Here is an 18,232-nt window from a genome sequence, read left to right as displayed (position 1 = left end):
GGACACCTTTTCAGGGAACCCTGTTCCTAGAGCACGGAACAGCCCTAACCTGACGATGGGTGCTAATTTTAAAGCTTTTCAAAACTCAGGTGGAAAAGCACACAGGCGTAAATGCTAACTGTATGAGTCAGCACAGTGGGGTGGCCAACACAAACCCCTCCTGGGGTGGAAAAAGACCATCCCGGGTGCCCTTCCCAACGTCCACCCTCCCCTGCTGCCCAGACGGCCGCCTCCGACAGCACAGACTAGTTTGCCTGTTTCAGAACATTCTCTAAGTAGAATCACACTGTGGTGACTCCTTCATGTCTGTGTCTTTGGTGGGCATTTTGTGAGGTTCACCCCGTGGTGTGTAACAGCCATCTGTTTTCTTTGCTGTATAGTATTCCCCTGTGTGATTTGTTCTGCTGTTGATGGACGTGTGGCTTGTGTCCAGGTTGGCTGTTGTGTAGATGCCGTGTGAGGGATCGTGGTCCGTGCGCATGTTGTTCTGGGTGTAAACCCAGGAGTGGAAGCACCACAGCATGTACGTGTTTTCAGCATCAGTAGAAAACGTTGAACTGTTTTCCAAAGGGGTCGTGCCAGTGTATACTCCCATCAGCAGCGTACGATCGCTTCCGTTACATGACGCCCTTGGCAACCAATGCTTGGCGGCGTGACTTGAGCTACTCTGGTGGGTGTTCAGTGGTATCCTGTGTTTCTTTATTGAGCTGTAATTTACATGCAGAAATATTCACCCTTTTGAGAATAGCTCTGTGAGTTTTATTTATCACATGAATTCAATCCTGTAACCACTGTCACAATTGATGTAGAGGACAGTTCTCTTACCCCAAGGTCAGCCCTTAGCCCAGTACCCCATAACCACTGAGCTGTTTTCTGTCGTTCTGCCTTTTCCAGATAGATGTGCCTTATCAGGTTAAGTCCTGTTCTGTTCCTATTTAGGCTGAGTTTTTACCAAGAGAATGCATTATTTTTTCCAAATTCTTTCTTCAGTGAGGTGGTCATTTTCTCCTTTATTTGATTCATGTAGTAAATTACAGTGGTTGATTTTTTCAATATTAAATGTAATATATATCTCTCTCAAGAGACAGGGTCTCACTCTGTCCCCCAGGCTGGAGTGCACAGTGCAGTGGCACAGTCATAGCTCACTGCAACCTCCATCTCCTAGCCTCAAACCGTCTTCTCACCTTGGTCTTCTAAAGTGCTGGGATTATAGGGGTGAACCACTGTACCTGGCCTATCCCCTTTTATATATTATTAAGTCAATTTGCAAATATTTCATCTAAGATTTTTTTTTTTTTTTGAGATGGAATCTCACTCTCTTGCCCAGGTTGGAGTGCAGTGGTATGATCTCAGCTCACTGCAAGCTCCGCCTCCCGGGTTCAAGCGATTCTCCTGTCCCAGCCTCCCAAGGGGCTGGGATTACAGGTGCCCACCACTACGCCCGGCTAATTTTTGTATTTTTAGTAGAGACGGGTTTCACCATGTTGGCCAGGCTGGTCTCAAACTCCTGACCTCGTGATCCGCCCACCTCGGCCTCCCAAAGTGCTGAGATTACAGGCGTGAGCCACCTCACCCAGCCCATCTAAGATTTTTATACTTATATTCATGAGGGAATATTGGCCAAAAACTACCCTTTCTTATAAAGTCCTTTTGGTATCAGCTTTATACCTCATAAGATGAGGTGGGGAAGGATTCCTCTTACTCAGTTTTCTTGAAGAGTTTGTGTAATGGTGGTATAGTTTGTGTAATTCTGTAGTTATAGCACCCTTTTCATTCCTGTTATTGATTGAATCTTCTCTCTGCTTTCAAAAGGCAACCTGGAAGTTTATCTACTTTATTAGTCTTTTAATAAAACACTTTTGTCTTGGTTGGTCTGTCGTTGATTTCGTTTGTTTTTTATTTTATTTGTTGTTTCTATTTCTTTTACTCTCTTTGTGTTTACTTTTCTGTTCAAACTTAAGATGGATGCTTAAATTCATTGATTTTCTGCCCTTCTTTTATAAGATATGAAGTTAAAACTATTGAATTTTCTTATAAGTATTAGCTATAACTGCATTTTGATATGTAGAATTTTCATTGTCATTCAGGTAAAAATATCTAATTTTTGTCATGATATTTTTATTTGACCCATAGGCTACTTAGAAGTGTGTTTCTTAGTTTTAAAACATGGGGGGATTTTCTTACTTTTTGTTTTGGATTTCTTCCTTAATTGCATTGTGGCCAGACATGTACAATATGCTTTCAGTCATTTGGAAAGTACCTTGCTGGCCGGGCGCGGTGGCTCATGCGTATAATCCCAGCTCTTTGGGAGGCCAAGGTCGGCAGATCACTTGATGACAGGAGTTTGAGACCAGCCTGGCCAACATGGCAAAACCCCGTCTCTACTTAGCTGGGTGTGGTGGCACACACCTTTCATCCCAGCTGCTTGGAAGACTGAGGAAGGACAATCGCTTGAACCCGGGAGGTGGAGGTTGCAGTGAGCCGAGATGGTGCCACTGCGCTCCAGTCTGGGCGACAGAGTGAGACTCTGTCTCCAAAAAAAAAAAAAAAAAAAAAAAAAACCTCGCTTTATGGTCCCGCATATGATCCATTTTGGTCAGTGTTCCATGTGACTTTGAAAATATATGCAATTTGCAGTTGTTGGGTAGAGTTTTCTAATGTTCCAGTTAAGTTATTTACCTTATTTTTCAGATTTTTTATATAGTTACTATGTTTGGGGTCTACTTATCCTGCTACTGAAAAAAGTATTTCATATCTCCATTGTGATTGTAGATACATCTTTCTTGTGGTTGTCTTACTGTTCTTTGCTTTGTGCATGAGGCTCGGTTGTTGGGTGCATACAAACTTAGAATGATTGTATCTTCCTGGTAGGTTGACCCTTTTTCATTTTGAAGTGCTCTTCATTATCTCTCTAGTGCTGTTTTGTTTTCCTTGTATCTTACTTGTTGTGATGGTCCTATTGCTTCACAGGTAGTGTTTGCATTAAATCTCTTTTCTCCTTCTCTTACTGTTAACTGTTCTCCAGCCTTTCATTTTAGATGTGTCTTCTAAGCAGCATATAATTGGGTATGGTTTTCATCCAGTGTGACAGTCTTTGTCTTTTTATTGAAAGATTTTTTCCATTTATATTTAATGAAATTAATGATCTGTTTGAGTTTATATCTATAATCTTCCCTTTTTATTATACTTGTTATACATTTTTATTCTCTGCTTTCTTGTCTTTGTTTGAACTGATTTTTTAATGGAAAAATTTAAACACATGCAAAAGAAGAGACCATAGTATAATGAAGCCTCATGTTTTCATGATGTAGCTTTCAGCAATTACCAGTGTGTGGCCAATATTGTTTTATGTCCCTCTCCTCAACCCCCTTCTACATTCTATATTATGTTAAAGCAAATCTCAGACATCATATAATCCTGTCTATAAATATTTCAGTATGTTTCTCTAAAAGAAAAGGCTCAAACATAACCCCAATACCATGAACAGCTCCCAAATTTAAAATGTTTCGGTACTATCATTGAATATTTAGTTGTGTTGAGTTTTCTAACTTGATGCATGTCATTTATTTATTTATTTATTTATTTATTGAGATGGAGTCTCGCTCTGTCACCTAGGCTGGAGTGCAGTGGCATGATCTTGGCTCACTGCAGCCTCCTGCTTCCAGGTTCAAGCGATTCTCCTGCCTCAGCCTCCCAAGTAGTTGGGATTACAGGCTCATGACACCATGCCCAGCTAATTTTTATATTTTTAGTAGAGACAGGGTTTCTCCATGTTGGCCAAGCTGGTCTCGAACTCCTGACCTCAGGTGATCCACCCGCCTCGGCCTCCCAAAGTGCTGAGATTCCAGGCGTGAGCCACCACGCCTGGCCTTGACATGTGTCTTTTACAATTGATTTGTCTGAAATGGGATGTGAACAGAGTCTGCACAATATGTTTAGTTCCTGTGTCTTAAGCAATTTTTAATCTAAAACAGTTTTCTCCTCTCCGTTTTCCTTGACATTTATTTGTAGAAGAAGAAACAAGATTGTTCTGTCGAACTTCCCACTTTCTTCTCTTGCCAGTGGCATCTTTGGGGAGCCATTTAGCTCGCTCCTTCCTCTCTCCACCCTGTCTCCACAGACTGGCAGTTAGATCCTGGAAGTTTGGTAGAGGCAAGTTTGATTGTGTTTGTTAAGAATTCTTTATCAGTGGTGCCGTGTAATTCCTACGTCACCTCAGCTGGCAGTACATAATGTCTGGTGTGTCTTGTGAAGTTAAGATTGTTCAGTAGGTATGGGGTGATTCTTCCCTGATACCGTCAACTTGGTGATTCTATGTTTGTTTACCCTTCAAGTAACCACGCTAGTGACCACAGCACGCAGTCTTGATTTATCAGTATATGATATACATGATGGTTGTCTCGGCTGTCCCCAGGCAATGCTAGGACCTTAGAACATCACAATAACATTTATCCCATTTTCAAGCACCTTATTTGTCGATTTTTGAGATGGGGTCTCACTATACTGCCCAGGCTGGATTCAAACTCCTGGGCTCAAGTGATCCTCCCACCTCAGCCTCCCAAGTAGATGGGATTATGGGCATGCCCCACTTTTAAAATTCTATATTTATATTAAATGACATAAAACTTTTCCATGGTTGTCATTGCTTGTTAATCACATGTTTGTGCAGGAAGCTTGGGAATATGACAGACCTGGGCTGCTATGCCACTTCTCCTGTGGAGTAACTGTGTGATCCTTTGTGCCTCAGTTTTCCTATCTATAAGATGGGTGTAATGGGGCTGTGAAGATTATGAGGCTTGATACCTGTGAAATGCTTGCTTAGGATACTGCCAGGCACACAGTGAAAACTCAGTAACAATTAGCTATTGATGGTAATGACAACACCCCTGCCTCCTATTTGCTCAGCCGAGAGCAGAGGGTCCTCCCTGGCTGGTCACTCCCTGGCGCAGCGCTGGGTAGGGCTGTGGGGAGCTGCTCACTGCGCAGGGAGGATGGTGTCAATTTTCTTTCCAGGTGTGCAGGTGTGAGTTCCTCCCTCCTCTTCCCCCTCCAGGTGTGCAGGTGCGGGTTCCCCCCTCCTCTTCTCCCCCCAGGTGTGCAGGTGTGAGTTCCTCCCTCCTCTTCTCCCCCCAGGTGTGCAGGTGTGGGTTCCCCCCTCCTCTTCTCCCCCCAGGTGTGCAGGTGCGGGTTCCTCCCTCCTTTGCTCCCTCGTCTTAGCATTTGAGACCCAGAGAATCACCCAGTGCCCAAAGTGCCTCTTTAGGTCTGACTGCCACCTCCTGAGTGCTATTTCAAGGCCATTTCTTCTTGCTCTTTTCTCTGAGAATATGACAGTGTCCCCTTTGGAATCATTTGTTTGCTTTTCACACTTGAAATCCAGCCCTAACTTTAGAATCATGGGGTCACACAGCAGAAAATACTGCGGCTGGTCAGTCTGCGCGGCCCATAGGGTGGGAGACTGTGGGAGTGGGCAGGGCCCTGGCCCCAGCCTCTTCCTTCTTGGACCCGGCCCCTCGGGTCGTCATCCCCGCCCTGGGCAGCCCCATCTTCATACTGGACAGTGTCTCTGAGGGTTGATGGGTTCTCACCTCACCATGTGACGGATTCCTCTAGGGGGTTTAGTAAGTGACATCTTTTTACTGCCCCAAGACCCATTCCCTCTCACACTGTTACCCAGGAGCCCATGTCCCTTGCATCAGACCCTCTCCTTTTCTCCCTGGCCTCAAGGGGAGGAGCTGGGGTGGGGAGGAGGAGCCAAGAGGGTTTCACTTCCCACCATGACAGATGCACACACGTGTGCCCACCTTGGCCTCTAAAGCTCTCCCTACCCCCACCCAGGGGACTCGGAACAGGAGGTGATACTGACCACCAAGACCCCTAAGGCCACAGTGGGGGGCCTGAGCCCCTCCAAGGGCTACACCTTGCAGATCTTCGAGCTCACTGGCTCTGGGCGCTTCCTGCTGGCTCGGAGGGAGTTTGTGAGTAAGTCCACGGGGTACTGCCAGCTGGGTACCCCCTCCTCCAGGCTGGGTCCCACCGTCCTCTGGGCCAGGGTTCTGCTGTCCTCCAGCTGAGTCCCACCCTCCTCCAGGCCAGGGTCCCACCCTCCTCCAGGCTGTGTTCCAGCCCCAGGGGTGGGTGTGTGTGAAGCAGCTCTGGGCTGGGCTAGGGCCAGGTTCGAGTCCTGACTCACCAGCGAGGCTGCCTTGCCCCTGACGTCTTCACATGCCAGCCAGGGTCCTGGGCGCTCAGCACCTGCAGACGCGCCCTTGAGGGAGTGTGTGTGCAGCTGCGCCAGCGGGCCAGGCCCTCCGCTCCCACCTGATTGAGGGAGGGTGTGTGCAGCTGCCCCAGCCGGCCAGGCCCTCCGCTCCTACCCGATGGCCCTCGGTGTCTCCCTGCAGTTGAGGATCTGAAGAGTAGCTCCTTGGACAGGAACAACCAGAGACCTCTCAGCAATGGAGCCCCGGAGCCCACCCCCTCCCTCATGGGGAGCCCAGACCCTGAGCAGGCTTCCGAGCCCCGAGTTGCCTTTGTGCCAAGCCGGGATCCGCCCATTCCTGGTGGGTCAGAGTGGAGGGAGAGTAAGTCTCTGGGGAGGGAGTGACCTTTGGTTTCCCACCGTGAGGCCAGGAAGTTCTTCCTCGTGTCTGACCACACACTCTCTAGCTTTAACTTAAGACTGTCACGTTCCCAGGTTCACTCAAGCCAGGCCACTGGGAGCAGATGGTCCCACTACCTCTGACCCCTTTGGGAACCTCCAGCCTGGGTCTAGGAGGTGGTGAGAGGGTTGGGTCATGCTCCACCAAGAGTGGGATCAGGAGCAGAGCTGGTCCGGGGGCCCTGGAGGGAGGGCCCTGCCCAGCCAGCCGCAGGTGTGGAGAGGCAGAATCACACCAGGACAGAGGAGAAGCCGGGTAAGGGGTAGGCACAGACGGGAGGTGCCCTGTGTCTGCCCACAAGGCCTCTGCAGGTGGGGCCGGGCTTTGTCTCCTCCATCAGATTGGGGTCCTCAGAGGCAGGATTCTACCTCCCCTGTCAGACTTGGAACTGAAGGAAGTGTCTACCTCCTCAGACTTGGACACATCCCTCCAGAGGTCCTTGGGTCTGGTGCTGTCCTCCCCTCAGAGCAGCTGGGCCTCTTCGGTCGCCCCACGGGGGGCTCCACCGTGATGGCTGCTGGCCTCGTTCAGGCATCTCCCCAGGGATCTGGTGCTGGCTCTGCTTCCCGCCCCACCAGGCACTGTCCCTGCCCCACCAGGCACTGTCCCTGCAAGACTCTGGGGAGCGCCAGGCTGGGGGTAGGGGTTTTGTCTCCACAGCACCGCCAGGGCAGTGCTCACGGTGGCTCTGCTGGAGCCGTCTGTGGTGCCCACCCTCCCCTCCTCATCCGGTTTGCACCCATTGGGCTTCTGGGCCTGGTATCTGGGTGGGCAGCGAAGGCCGGCTCCCGTGCAGATAGCCACGTGCAGCCGTGGGGGACAGAGGTGCCCGAGCACCAGGCTGCGTCTCGTTAGTGGTGGCTGGACTGTGCAGCTGTGCCGGCGTGGGGCTGTCTAGTCTGGTGAGGCCTGAGGGTCTTGGAGTCCTTTCCCTGATACCTGGCCCAGCCTGCCTCACTCTTGTGGCTGGAGCCCCAGGGAAGGTGATCTGGGGGCTGGGGCCAGGCCGGGAGCAGTTTGGGGGTCTTGGACCAGGGATGGGCTTCACCTAACACCTCACCCGCTCCCACCACCCCAGCCAGCCCCCAGTTCCGCTGCCTACCCCCTGTGCCTGCTGACATGGTCTTCCTGGTGGACGGGTCCTGGAGCATCGGCCACAGTCACTTTCAGCAGGTCAAGGACTTCCTGGCCAGCGTCATTGCACCCTTTGAAATCGGGCCGGATAAGGTCCAAGTAGGTGGGTGCTGGCCCGGCCTGCCTCTTGCCCTACCTGGGCGTGGTCCCCACAGCTCTGACTGCCGGCGGAGGCTGTGACCTGTGGGGGTCCCCGCACCAGCCAGGGCTCCCACCTTGTGGGGTGGGACACCTTCTCCTCTGGGGTGTTCTGGGGACGCTCTGTGTGGAGGCCCTGGCTCTGCAAGCGTACTCTCTCTGGGGACTGGCTGCTGTGGCCAGGGACACCGCAGAGGCACGTGCAGCTCTCAGGTGTGCCTTGCGCCAGCTCCCTGGGCCCCTCAGCATTGGAAACTCAGCCCGAGGCCACGCCCCTGCTCCCCAGGCCTGACTCAGTACAGCGGCGATGCCCAGACTGAGTGGAACCTGAACTCCTTCGGCACCAAGGAGCAGGTGCTGGCAGCTGTGCACCGCCTCCGCTACAAGGGGGGGAACACGTTCACAGGTACGGCCCAGGCCGCCCCTCCCTCCATCCTGAGGGCGGACCTCCTTCTGCCGCCCTCCCAGACCCTGGGAGCGTGTGTGTAAATGGAGCTCTCAGTGGTGTGGACCTGAGCCCTGTTCACACCTTTATAAAGGGCAGAGTCACCCCCTTGTTTACCTTGGACGAAAACGAGGGCCCATGTCCAGCATGTGGCTCCTCTGTTCTGTGGCAGCTCTGGCTGGGGCCACACCCAGCCCAGTCGGGGTGCTCACCTTGCAGGTAGGGCCTGGCTGGGGAACTTGGGGTGCCACTTGGGGCCCCTTCACAGGCAGACCCTCCCTGCTCCCTCAGGCTGCCACCTGGCCTCCTGGCACCCTGCAAGGGAAGGAGAGGAGCATCTCTGCTGTCTGGTTGCTGCCAGCCGAGCACCAGGAGGGGATGCTGGCAGCTGCCTGTCACTTTATTCTTGCTGCTCCCAAGGCCTCGCCCTGACCCATGTGCTGGGGCAGAACCTGCAGCCGGCGGCCGGCCTCCGTCCAGAGGCGGCCAAGGTGGTGATTCTGGTGACGGACGGCAAGTCCCAGGACGATGTGCACACTGCTGCTCATGTCCTCAAGGACCTGGGCGTGAACATCTTCGCTGTGGGTGAGCACTGTGCAGCCCCCTGACCCTGGGCTGGAGCCTCACTGTCAGGTGGGCTTTGGGTTGCAGCTGGGAGCTTACATCGGGCACCTGGTCCCTGAGCCCCAGCTTCCACATTCACGACAGGGAGCTGCACGCAGAGCTGGGCACTACCTGGCACTCAGAGGTGACTGCTCCTTTTCAGTCACCTGCTGTTTGGTGCCTTCCGTAGAATCCCCCCCAACCCCACCCCTGTGGCGTGAACCTCCCTGGTGCAATATTCACTGAGCAGCTCCAGCTGCCCCCTCTGGCCACCATCCCTGTGCCTGGCGACTCCCGCCTGCTGTCCCCTGGCGAGGAGCTTCCTGGCACCCTCCAGGGCCTGGGATTCACAGGTGAATCAACTCTGTCCTGTGGGGAGGAAACCCCAGATTTTGAGGCAGGAGTCCTGGGAGCAGAGACCCTTCCTTGATGCCCCCAACCCCTCAGAAGCTCCTGGCCCGGCATGTGGGTGGCAGGTGGGCCGAGTACAGCCTATAGGCCTCTTCGCTCCTGACCCACTCTCCACGGAGACCTCCACTGCAGGCGGCCCCCTCGGGTGACCCCAGTGCAGGCCGACCTCACCTCCCTCCTCTGGAGCAGGTGTGAAGAACGCCGATGAGGCTGAGCTGAGGCTCCTGGCGTCCCCGCCGCGGGACATCACCGTCCACAACGTGCTGGACTTCCTGCAGCTTGGCGCACTGGCTGGCCTGCTCAGCCGCCTCATCTGCCAGAGGCTGCAGGATGGGGGCCCACGGCGGGGCCCAGGTGCGGGGCAGGGTCACCCACACAGGCTGCAGCCCCACCTGGCTGCTTTGGGCAGGGGAGGGGGGGACACTGTGGCTCCCGGGTGGTACCTGAGGCCGGTTCCTGTGGCTCTGAGGGGGTTTGCAGTCCCCGCTTATATCTGTCCACAGAGGGTCTGGGGAGCGGCTCTCCTGTCCCTCCTGCGAGTGGCCGCCAGGGGGAGCGTGGACACACGGACTCCTGTCCCTCCTGCGAGTGGCCACCAGGGGGAGCGTGGACTCACGGGCCCGTGTCCCTCCTGCGAGTGGCCGCCAGGGGGAGCGTGGACACACGGCTCATGTCCCCTTGAGTGGCCACCAGGGGGAGTGTGGACACACGGGCTCCTGTCCCTCCTGCGAGTGGCCACCAGGGGGAGCGTGGACACACGGGCTCCTGTCCCTCCTGCGAGTGGCCACCAGGGGGAGCGTGGACACACGGGCTCCTGTCCCTCCTGCGAGTGGCCACCAGGGGGAGCGTGGACTCACGGGCTCGAGCTCTGACCACCTGTCCCCCACCCCCACCCCTCCAGCAGCAGCGGCTCCAGCCCTGGACACCCTCCCCGCCCCCACCGGCCTGGTCCTGAGCCAGGTGACCTCCTCCAGCATCCACGTGTCCTGGACTCCAGCCCCCCGGCTCCCCCTCAAGTATCTGATTGTTTGGCGAGCCTCCAGAGGTGGCACCCCCAGGGAGGTGAGGGGCTGACATACAGGGCTCCCCGAGCCGGTCTGCAGCCGTTGTGGATGTGATGAGCCAAAGGGAGGGCGGGAATAAAGGCCCACAAATGACTGGGTCCAGGCTGAGAAGGGGGCGGTGAGGGGCTGGCCGCCCAGGGACTCACCATGGAGCTGTGTCTGGGAGGTAGCCTGGGGTGAGTGCGTTTTGGTGGCCGAGGAGGGCAGAGCAGGGGACGTTCCGAGGGTGCTGGGGATAGGTTCAGACTCAGAGCGCCTTCTCCCTTTGAAGGATCGATCAATTGATCGATTGTGGTGGGCCTGCCCACACCGTGCCTGGCACCACTCTGTTGTAGGTACCGGGAGCCCAGGCCTGTGGGAAGTGGGGTACCCGGCGGGCCCCAGCTGAGTTCACACGCCAGATGACAAGCTCCCTGTCCCCCAGCACCCCCCTTCCTGGCTCCGTCCTTGCCCACTCTGTTCCAGGTGGTGGTGGAGGGGCCTGCCGCCTCCGCAGAGCTGCACAACCTGACCTCCCGCACGGAGTACCTGGTCTCCGTGTTCCCCATCTACGAGGGCGGGGTTGGCGAGGGCCTGCGGGGCCTGGTGACCACAGGTGGGTGGGGCAGAGGCAGTGGCCAGGTTCTGGGTGGGAGGCCCCACTTGTGACCGTCCCTCAGAGCCTGGCACCCCAGGGTAGCATAGCCCTGGATCTTAACCACCCACAGTTGGCACCATGCCCAGCTTGCTGTGTGACCGAGGCCGAGCCACTAGGTCCCTCTGACCTTTGGTGTTCTCTTCTGAACACCAGCTGTACCATTGGTATCATCACCCCAACCATAATCACAACCCATTATACTCCCTGTCCACAGTGTTCATGGAGTTCCCCACTGCTTGGCCCCCAGCACGTGGCTTAGCTTGCTGGGTTCTTGGACCCCCAGGAACTGCCATGAGCTCATCTGTAATAGCTTTGCTGAGATGAAATTTACACACCGTATAATCTAACCATTTAAAGTGTACAACTTCAGGGGCTTTGGTATATTCAGAGCTGTCACCCATGGCTACAGTCCATGTTAGATCATTTTCAACCCCCCCCAGAGGAACCCCTGTACCCCTAAACACCCGCCCCCCGCCCCCGCCCCCGCCCCAGCCACCTTCTGTCTCTGGATGTGCCTGTCCCAGATGTTTCCTGCAGGTGGAGTCACACCATGTGGCCTTTTGTGTCTGGCTGTTTCCCAAGGCCCCTTTCACCCTGGAGGCCACATTCCTCCCATGACCTCAAGGCAGATGGCCTTAAACAAAACCTGTGGGGTGGCCTTGTGTCCCCAGAGCTGGAGCCACAAACCTTGGCCCAAGGTGAAGCCTGGGAAGTGCCACTTCGAATCCTGTGCATCTGCCGGGCAGTGGCCGCGCCCACCCACTTTGGTGTGAGGGTCCTCCCATGCGTGGGTGTGATCTCTGTGTGGGCTCCCTTCCTAAAGTGCCCCCCCATGGCCCCCCAGCACCTCTGTCTCCGCCCCGGGCGCTGACCCTGGCCACAGTGACTCCCAGAACCATCCACCTCACCTGGCAGCCCTCGGCCGGGGCCACCCACTACCTGGTGCGATGCTCACCTGCTTCCTCCAAGGGTGAGGAGGAGGAGCAAGAGGTGAGCTGGGCCGGGGGGTGACGGGAGGCAGAGGAGTGGGGCAGAGCGAGTGGGGGCTGACCTGGGACGTCATGTTTCTGCAGGTGCAGGTGAGGCGGTCCGAGGTGCTGCTGGATGGCCTGGAACCAGGCAGGGACTATGAGATCTCGGTGCAGAGCCTGCGAGGCCCTGAGAGCAGCGAGGCCCGGGGCATCCGTGCCAGGACCCGTGAGTGTCCCAACCCTGGCTGCCCTGCAGGACAAGTGCCCCTTCTTGTTTCTCAGTCTTCCATGGCGTGGGGGACCTCAGGCCCCCTTGGTCCCAGCCCCTGCCCTACCCCACCCTGCTGTGGAGGCCGCGTGCTGGCCTTGAGGCTCTGCTGTGCTCTACAGCCGTCCTGCCCCCCCCGAGACACCTGGGCTTCTCAGACGTGAGCCACGACACAGTGCGAGTGATCTGGGAGGGCGCCCCAAGGCATGTGCGCCTGGTCAGGGTCACCTATGTCTCCAGCGAGGGTGGACACTCGGGGCAGGTGAGAGCAGAGCCTGCCAGGGGCCCGAGTGTCTCGAGGGATCACAGGGCCCTAAGGCAGGCCTGGGGTAGAGCCAACCATCAATAACACACATAAAACCATGGCCGCCACGAGGCGCACTGGGGGCACCTGGTGTGGGGGCAGATGCGGGTGTAGGGGCTGTGGGGGACCAGGCTGGGGAGGCCCCACCCCAGCCGTCCTGCAGTTCTGTTGCCCTCCCATCTCTCAGGACAAGCCCATTTTCCCATTTTTTGGGGAGTCATGGGGTAGTCCTGGCCGCAGGTGCTGGACCTCGGTCTCCGCCTCAGCAAGGGCTCCAGGCACCGGCTGGGCCTGCCATGTCGGCCTCCCACCTATTGCAGACAGAGACTCCTGGGAATGCCACCTCGGCCGTGCTGGGGCCCCTCTCTTCCTCCACCACCTACACTGTCCGCGTCACCTGCCTCTACCCTGGGGGTGGCTCCTCTACGTTGACTGGCCAGGTCACCACCAGTGAGTGGGGAGAGGTTGGGACTGGGGGCCCGGCGAGGGTTCTTCATCCTACCCCACTAGACAGTTCACATCAAGTGTTGTGGGTGCCTGCCCTGGGCTGGTGCTGAGCCAGGTGGGGATGGGCACCTGACGGGTGTGATGGATGGGGGTATAGGGTGCTCCTGGGTGTGGCTGCCCTTTCTCTGAGGCACCCAGACTCAGGGGCTGCACCCCCAGCCTGTGTCTCCACTTCCTTCAGAGAAAGTTCCCAGCCCAAGCCAGCTGTCCGTGACGGAGCTGCCAGGGGACACAGTCCAGCTGGCATGGGTGGCCGCAGCCCCATCTGGGGTGCTTGTCTACCAGATCAAGTGGACGCCCCTGGGAGAGGGGAAGGCTCACGAGGTGGGCAGGGATGGACTTGTCCTTCAGAGGGGCCCCCCCGGGCTCCCAGTCCTGAGGCCCAAGTCCAGGGCTCAGAGCCCTGTGTGCACCCACCCTGTCTCCCAGGGATGCCTCACTGCCCATGGCCTGTGCACCGGACCCCCCAGTCTGAGGACTCCACTGTACCTGGTGACCCCTGGGGCTCTCCTCTCCCTAGATCTCTGTCCCAGGGAACCTCGGCACGGCCGTCCTGCCTGGCCTAGGGAGGCACACGGAGTATGACGTCACCATCCTGGCCTACTACAGGGATGGCGCCCGCAGTGACCCTGTGTCCCTCCGCTATACCCCGTGTAGGTGTCCCTCCACTTTCCCTCTGCTGAGTGTTGGGCAGGGATGGCCCAAGGGGACCCCTGACTCACCCGCTCCACAGGCCCAGGACCCTAGACTCCCAGAACTGCTGGCAGGCCGGCTCCCGGAGCCCCTGACCACTGGCCCGGTCACTGGAGTCTGCACGGGGATAGGTGTTCCCCCAGTGGCCGAGTGCACAGACCACGTCATGTAGTGTCTTGCAGGGTGGGTGCATAAACCATATAGTGTCTCACAGAGCAGCCCAGGCAGCAGCCCAGGTTGGGGGTATGGTGGGGACCCTGGCAGGTGGCATGATGTGGGTGTGGCAGGGGCCCGGCGTGGGCTGTGGCAGGGACGCAGTGTCAGCTGTGGCGGGGTGCAGTGTGGGCTGTGGCAGGGGCGTGTTGTGGTGTGGCAGTGCGATGTGGGCCGTGGCAGGTGGCGCAGTGTGGGTCGTGGCAGGTGGCGTTATGTGGGCCGTGGCAGGGGCACAAGTGTGGATGTGCCGGGGTGTGGTATGGGCTGTGGCAGGGGCGTGGTGTGGGCTGTGGCAGGGGTGCGGTGTGGTATGGCCGGTGGCGCAGTGCAGGCTGTGGCAGGGGCGCAGTGTGGGTGTGCCAGGGGTGTGGTGTGGTCTGTGGCAGGGGTGTGGTTTGGTGTGGTGGGGGCATTACACAGAGCAGGGTAGGGGCTGGGCGGCTGGTCCTCTGGCCACTGGGTGCCTCCTTTCTGGAGGGGCCTGAGCCCCAAACAGCCCGTGCTCTCTGCCAGCCACAGTGAACAGGAGCCCCCCCTCCAACCTGGCCCTGGCCTCGGAGACCCCCGACAGCCTGCAGGTCAGCTGGACACCCCCACGTGGCCGTGTGCTCCACTACCGGCTCACCTACACGCCCGCCTCTGGCTCAGGACCCGAGAAATCCGTGAGTCTTGGTAGAGTCTGAGACTGCTCCACCTCATGGGGCCTCCTGGAAGGGGTATGGCCATGCTGTCTGCAGAGGGCGGCAGCTCTGCCGTGGCGGGACACGGGGAGGCAGCTGAGCCGTGTGGACAAACAAAGTTGCCCAGGAAGTGGGGACCAGGTACCCTCCCTTCCCCTAGGTCTCCGTGCCAGGACCCAGGAGCCACGTGACACTCCCCGACCTGCAGGCAGCCACCAAGTACAGGGTCCTGGTCTCAGCTGTCTACGCAGCAGGCAGGAGTGAGGCTGTGTCTGCCACCGGCCAGACAGGTGAGTGGGCACCAAGACCCCAGACCCAGGTAGACCCAGACCCAGGTAGACCCAGACTCTGGCAGGCCCTAGCTCCCAGCCCCAGCCAGGCCCTAGACCCCAGACCCTGCCAGCTCCAGACTCATCCGACCCCAGACCCAGCCAACCCCAGACCCAGATGACCCCAGGGGTCACAGGCAGGCAGGGGTCCCGGGGGGCTGGAGATGCCTGGTCCCAGGCTGGCCCCGCCTGGATTCTCCAGGGACGAGGACATGGTCACAGTTGCCTGGGGTCTTCCACGGTGGGAGCCGCTGTTGCTGGTTTTTTGTCTCTCGCTGGTTTCCTGGAGAACCACAGGTACAGGGCGGGGGCTGTCAGAGGCATCCAGCTCGACCTACCGGCTTCCCTCTGGGGAACCTCCCCATTGTGGGGTCTTCCAGTCTTGGCTTGCACGCCCTTGGGGTCGCGGTCCTCACTGCCTGGACGGCTACCCTGGCGAGGCGGCCTTCCCATGGGAGGGGAGAGCAGCTTCTCCTGTCAGGGGTGCTCCTTCCTGCCTTCTCTGCCCATGAAGGGTTCTGAGCACCTGCCATAGGGCAAGCCCATGTCCCGAGGCCCCCAGGACACGCGTGCCCCCAGCCTGCCCGAACACCAGGCATCTCCCTGCCCCCAGAACACACATGCCCGCAGCCTGCCCTCACGCCAGGCATCTCCCTGCCCCCAGGACACACGTGCCTCCCGCCTGCCCTCATGCCAGGCATCGCCCTCCCCCCAGAACACGCGTGCCCCCAGCCTGCCCTCACGCCAGGCATCTCCCTGCCCCCAGGACACGCGTGCCCCCAGCCTCCCCGCACGCCAGGCATCTCCCTGGCCCTGCCAGCTCAGGTCACACCTGGGTGACCAGTACCCTCGAAGGGTATCACACCCAGTGGGATGCCTGGTACGACCCTGGGCCCACCGGCCTGTCTTCTGTGGGGACAGTGGGGGCAGCTGCTTCACTCAGTGAGATCCAGAGGGGCAGGGACCATCCCTGTTCCCTTGCTCTTCTGGGAGGTGTGGGGACCACTGGTCTTGGGGGTGGCAGATGGGACACAGCACAGTCCCACCTGTGCAGATGGAGCTCAGGCTGGGGCATCATCCACGAAGCGGCCGCTCCCCAGTGGTCCGTCAGGCATGGGGGGCCGGGCTGCGTCCACTCACACTGACCCCGTCTCCTCCCAGCAGCCTGCCCAGCCCTCCGCCCGGACAGCTCCCTCCCAGGTGGGTCCTGCGCGCCCTCCCCTCTCTGGGCGCCCTCCCCTGCCTGCGCGCCCTCCCCTGCCTGCGCGCCCTCCCCTGCCTGCGCGCCCTCCCCTGCCTGCCCGCCCTCCCCTGCCCGCGTGCCCTCCCCTGCCCGCGCGCCCTCCCCTGCCTGCCCGCCCGCCCTCCCCTGCCTGCCCGCCCTGCCCTGCCTGCAGTCTCTCAGGCTCTTCCTGGGCTTGGGGGCCAAGGGTGTCGTGACCTGGGACCTGGGGGTGGTGCAGTTGGAGGATGTTTGGGTGGGTTTGCACCTCCACAGACGTCCCTGTGGCTGGCTGGGCGGTGATTATTCCTGCTTCTCACTGAGGGAGCCGAAACTTGTGCAAGGTCAGGGCCAGGACCTGGCAGAGCCCAGGCAGCGCTGGGGGCCCTGGGTCCTTTCCAGGCCCATTCCAGGGTCTCGGCTGACCGGAGCCTGGGGTCCTCATTCCAGTTGCCTGAGAGTGAGTCCCTCCCCGGAGAGGGGCTGAGAGGTGGACGACTCGAGGGCAGGGGACGGTGCCCCGAGGGTGCAGGGAGGCTTGCGGGTGGTGAGAGCTGAGTCTCACCTAGGGCTTCAGCGAGTGAACCTCCGTGGGGCTGTGACTGCTCTGAGTCTGCAGCAGGGACAAGACAGGACGGGGGGGCAGGCGGGGATGGTGGGAAGGCAGGGACGGCCGACTTGAAACAGGCCTTGGAAGGGGCTGTGGCCTCTGCCGCCTCCTGCCCAGACCTGCTGGCAGCGCCAATAAGCAGCAGTGTGAATGGGGTTTCGCCCTTCACTTTGTACCAGTTAGTGCGGGAAAGGAGCTGGGGCTTCGAGGATGGCGTTGGCCCCTACGGCTCTGTGCGGGTGGGGCTCGCCGGGGAATGGGCTCATTGCGGGCCCCCAGGCAGGGTGGATGGAGCGAGCCGGCCACGCTGTGTGCCAGCAAAGGGGAGCTCACTGGCGGAGGCTTCCTCCGAGGGAGAAGGACCCTAGGTGGGCTGGGATGCTGTGCAGTGGGCTTGCTGGGGGGCAGGGGTGAGAGGTGGGAGTTGGAGCTCATGGTCGGGGGCTGGGCTTCCACCCTGTCCATCTCTGGGTCTCTGAAGCTGGGTGTGTGGCCCAGTGATTTCCCAGGGAGGCCTGGGGGGCCCCTCTCAGTGTGTTGGATTCCCCTGGGGAGGGACGGGGGGCGATGCCCAGCCCAGGGCCTGAAGCAGACCCCTGCCCAGCCCCCAGCCCCTGTGCTGACTTCCCACTCACCCCACTGCGTCAGCCCCTCCCTCCCACCATGCTGCAGCCACTGGGTCCCTCTTGAGTCCCCGCTCCTGCCCCTCCCTCCCCCCCGCCATCTCTGATGGTCCCTTGGTGCCCCCTCCCCCCTCCATGTCCCCCAGGGTTTGACCTGATGGTGGCCTTCGGCCTGGTGGAAAAGGCTTACGCTTCCATCCGGGGCGTGGCCATGGAGCCCTCTGCCTTCGGTGGGACCCCAACCTTCACGCTTTTCAAGGACGCCCAGCTGACAAGACGGGTCAGGTGTGAGGGCGAGGGCTGGGGTGGAGCTGGAAGCCCATGCTGGGGCCACTGAAGGTTAGGAGGAGATAGAGCCGGGGCACGGGCAGGAGACCTCCTGGAGGCTGTGGGACGTGGCAGCGCTGCCACAGCAGCAAAGGGTTGACTCACCCCAGTACTCACACTTTGGAAATTCACATTTGACAAATTAATAAAATCTCCATGGGCGGAGTGAGGGCAGTCCCTTGGCATGTTTTTGCACCCAAGTATGGGTCTGTTTGCCATGATCAAACGTGCAGGAGCCCCAGGCTGACCTCCTGTGAGAGCTTTTCTCCCACCTGAGGCGATGGGATGAATCTGCCAATAGCTGGAGTTAGAGGAAACGATCACGCTCAAATAGCTTCTCATGAGATTTGGGACGACTCCTGGTATCTCATGACGCTCCTACCTTATT

The 18,232-nt window shown here is 58.4% G+C and overlaps 1 protein-coding gene across 1 annotated transcript in view; it reads left to right on the top strand.

The window, feature by feature from the left end:
• LOC105470497 (collagen type XX alpha 1 chain) overlaps positions 1 to 18,232 on the top strand; it is a 42,473-nt gene that overhangs the window by 9,206 nt on the left and 15,035 nt on the right. The window contains exons 5-22 of the mRNA XM_071079056.1: positions 5,839 to 5,982; positions 6,405 to 6,563; positions 7,741 to 7,899; positions 8,221 to 8,340; positions 8,800 to 8,964; positions 9,583 to 9,747; positions 10,295 to 10,455; positions 10,923 to 11,052; positions 11,939 to 12,084; positions 12,168 to 12,291; positions 12,456 to 12,595; positions 12,958 to 13,087; positions 13,326 to 13,468; positions 13,665 to 13,797; positions 14,567 to 14,715; positions 14,894 to 15,023; positions 16,224 to 16,262; positions 17,664 to 17,802. Of these exons, the coding sequence (XP_070935157.1) occupies positions 5,839 to 5,982; positions 6,405 to 6,563; positions 7,741 to 7,899; positions 8,221 to 8,340; positions 8,800 to 8,964; positions 9,583 to 9,747; positions 10,295 to 10,455; positions 10,923 to 11,052; positions 11,939 to 12,084; positions 12,168 to 12,291; positions 12,456 to 12,595; positions 12,958 to 13,087; positions 13,326 to 13,468; positions 13,665 to 13,797; positions 14,567 to 14,715; positions 14,894 to 15,023; positions 16,224 to 16,262; positions 17,664 to 17,802 (2,476 nt within the window). The remainder of the gene's footprint in view (positions 1 to 5,838; positions 5,983 to 6,404; positions 6,564 to 7,740; positions 7,900 to 8,220; positions 8,341 to 8,799; positions 8,965 to 9,582; positions 9,748 to 10,294; positions 10,456 to 10,922; positions 11,053 to 11,938; positions 12,085 to 12,167; positions 12,292 to 12,455; positions 12,596 to 12,957; positions 13,088 to 13,325; positions 13,469 to 13,664; positions 13,798 to 14,566; positions 14,716 to 14,893; positions 15,024 to 16,223; positions 16,263 to 17,663; positions 17,803 to 18,232) is intronic.

The sequence above is a fragment of the Macaca nemestrina genome, chromosome 15 (assembly GCF_043159975.1).
Source record: "Macaca nemestrina isolate mMacNem1 chromosome 15, mMacNem.hap1, whole genome shotgun sequence".
Taxonomy (NCBI): Eukaryota; Metazoa; Chordata; class Mammalia; order Primates; family Cercopithecidae; genus Macaca; species Macaca nemestrina.
This window is presented reverse-complemented; position numbering and strand designations above follow the sequence as displayed.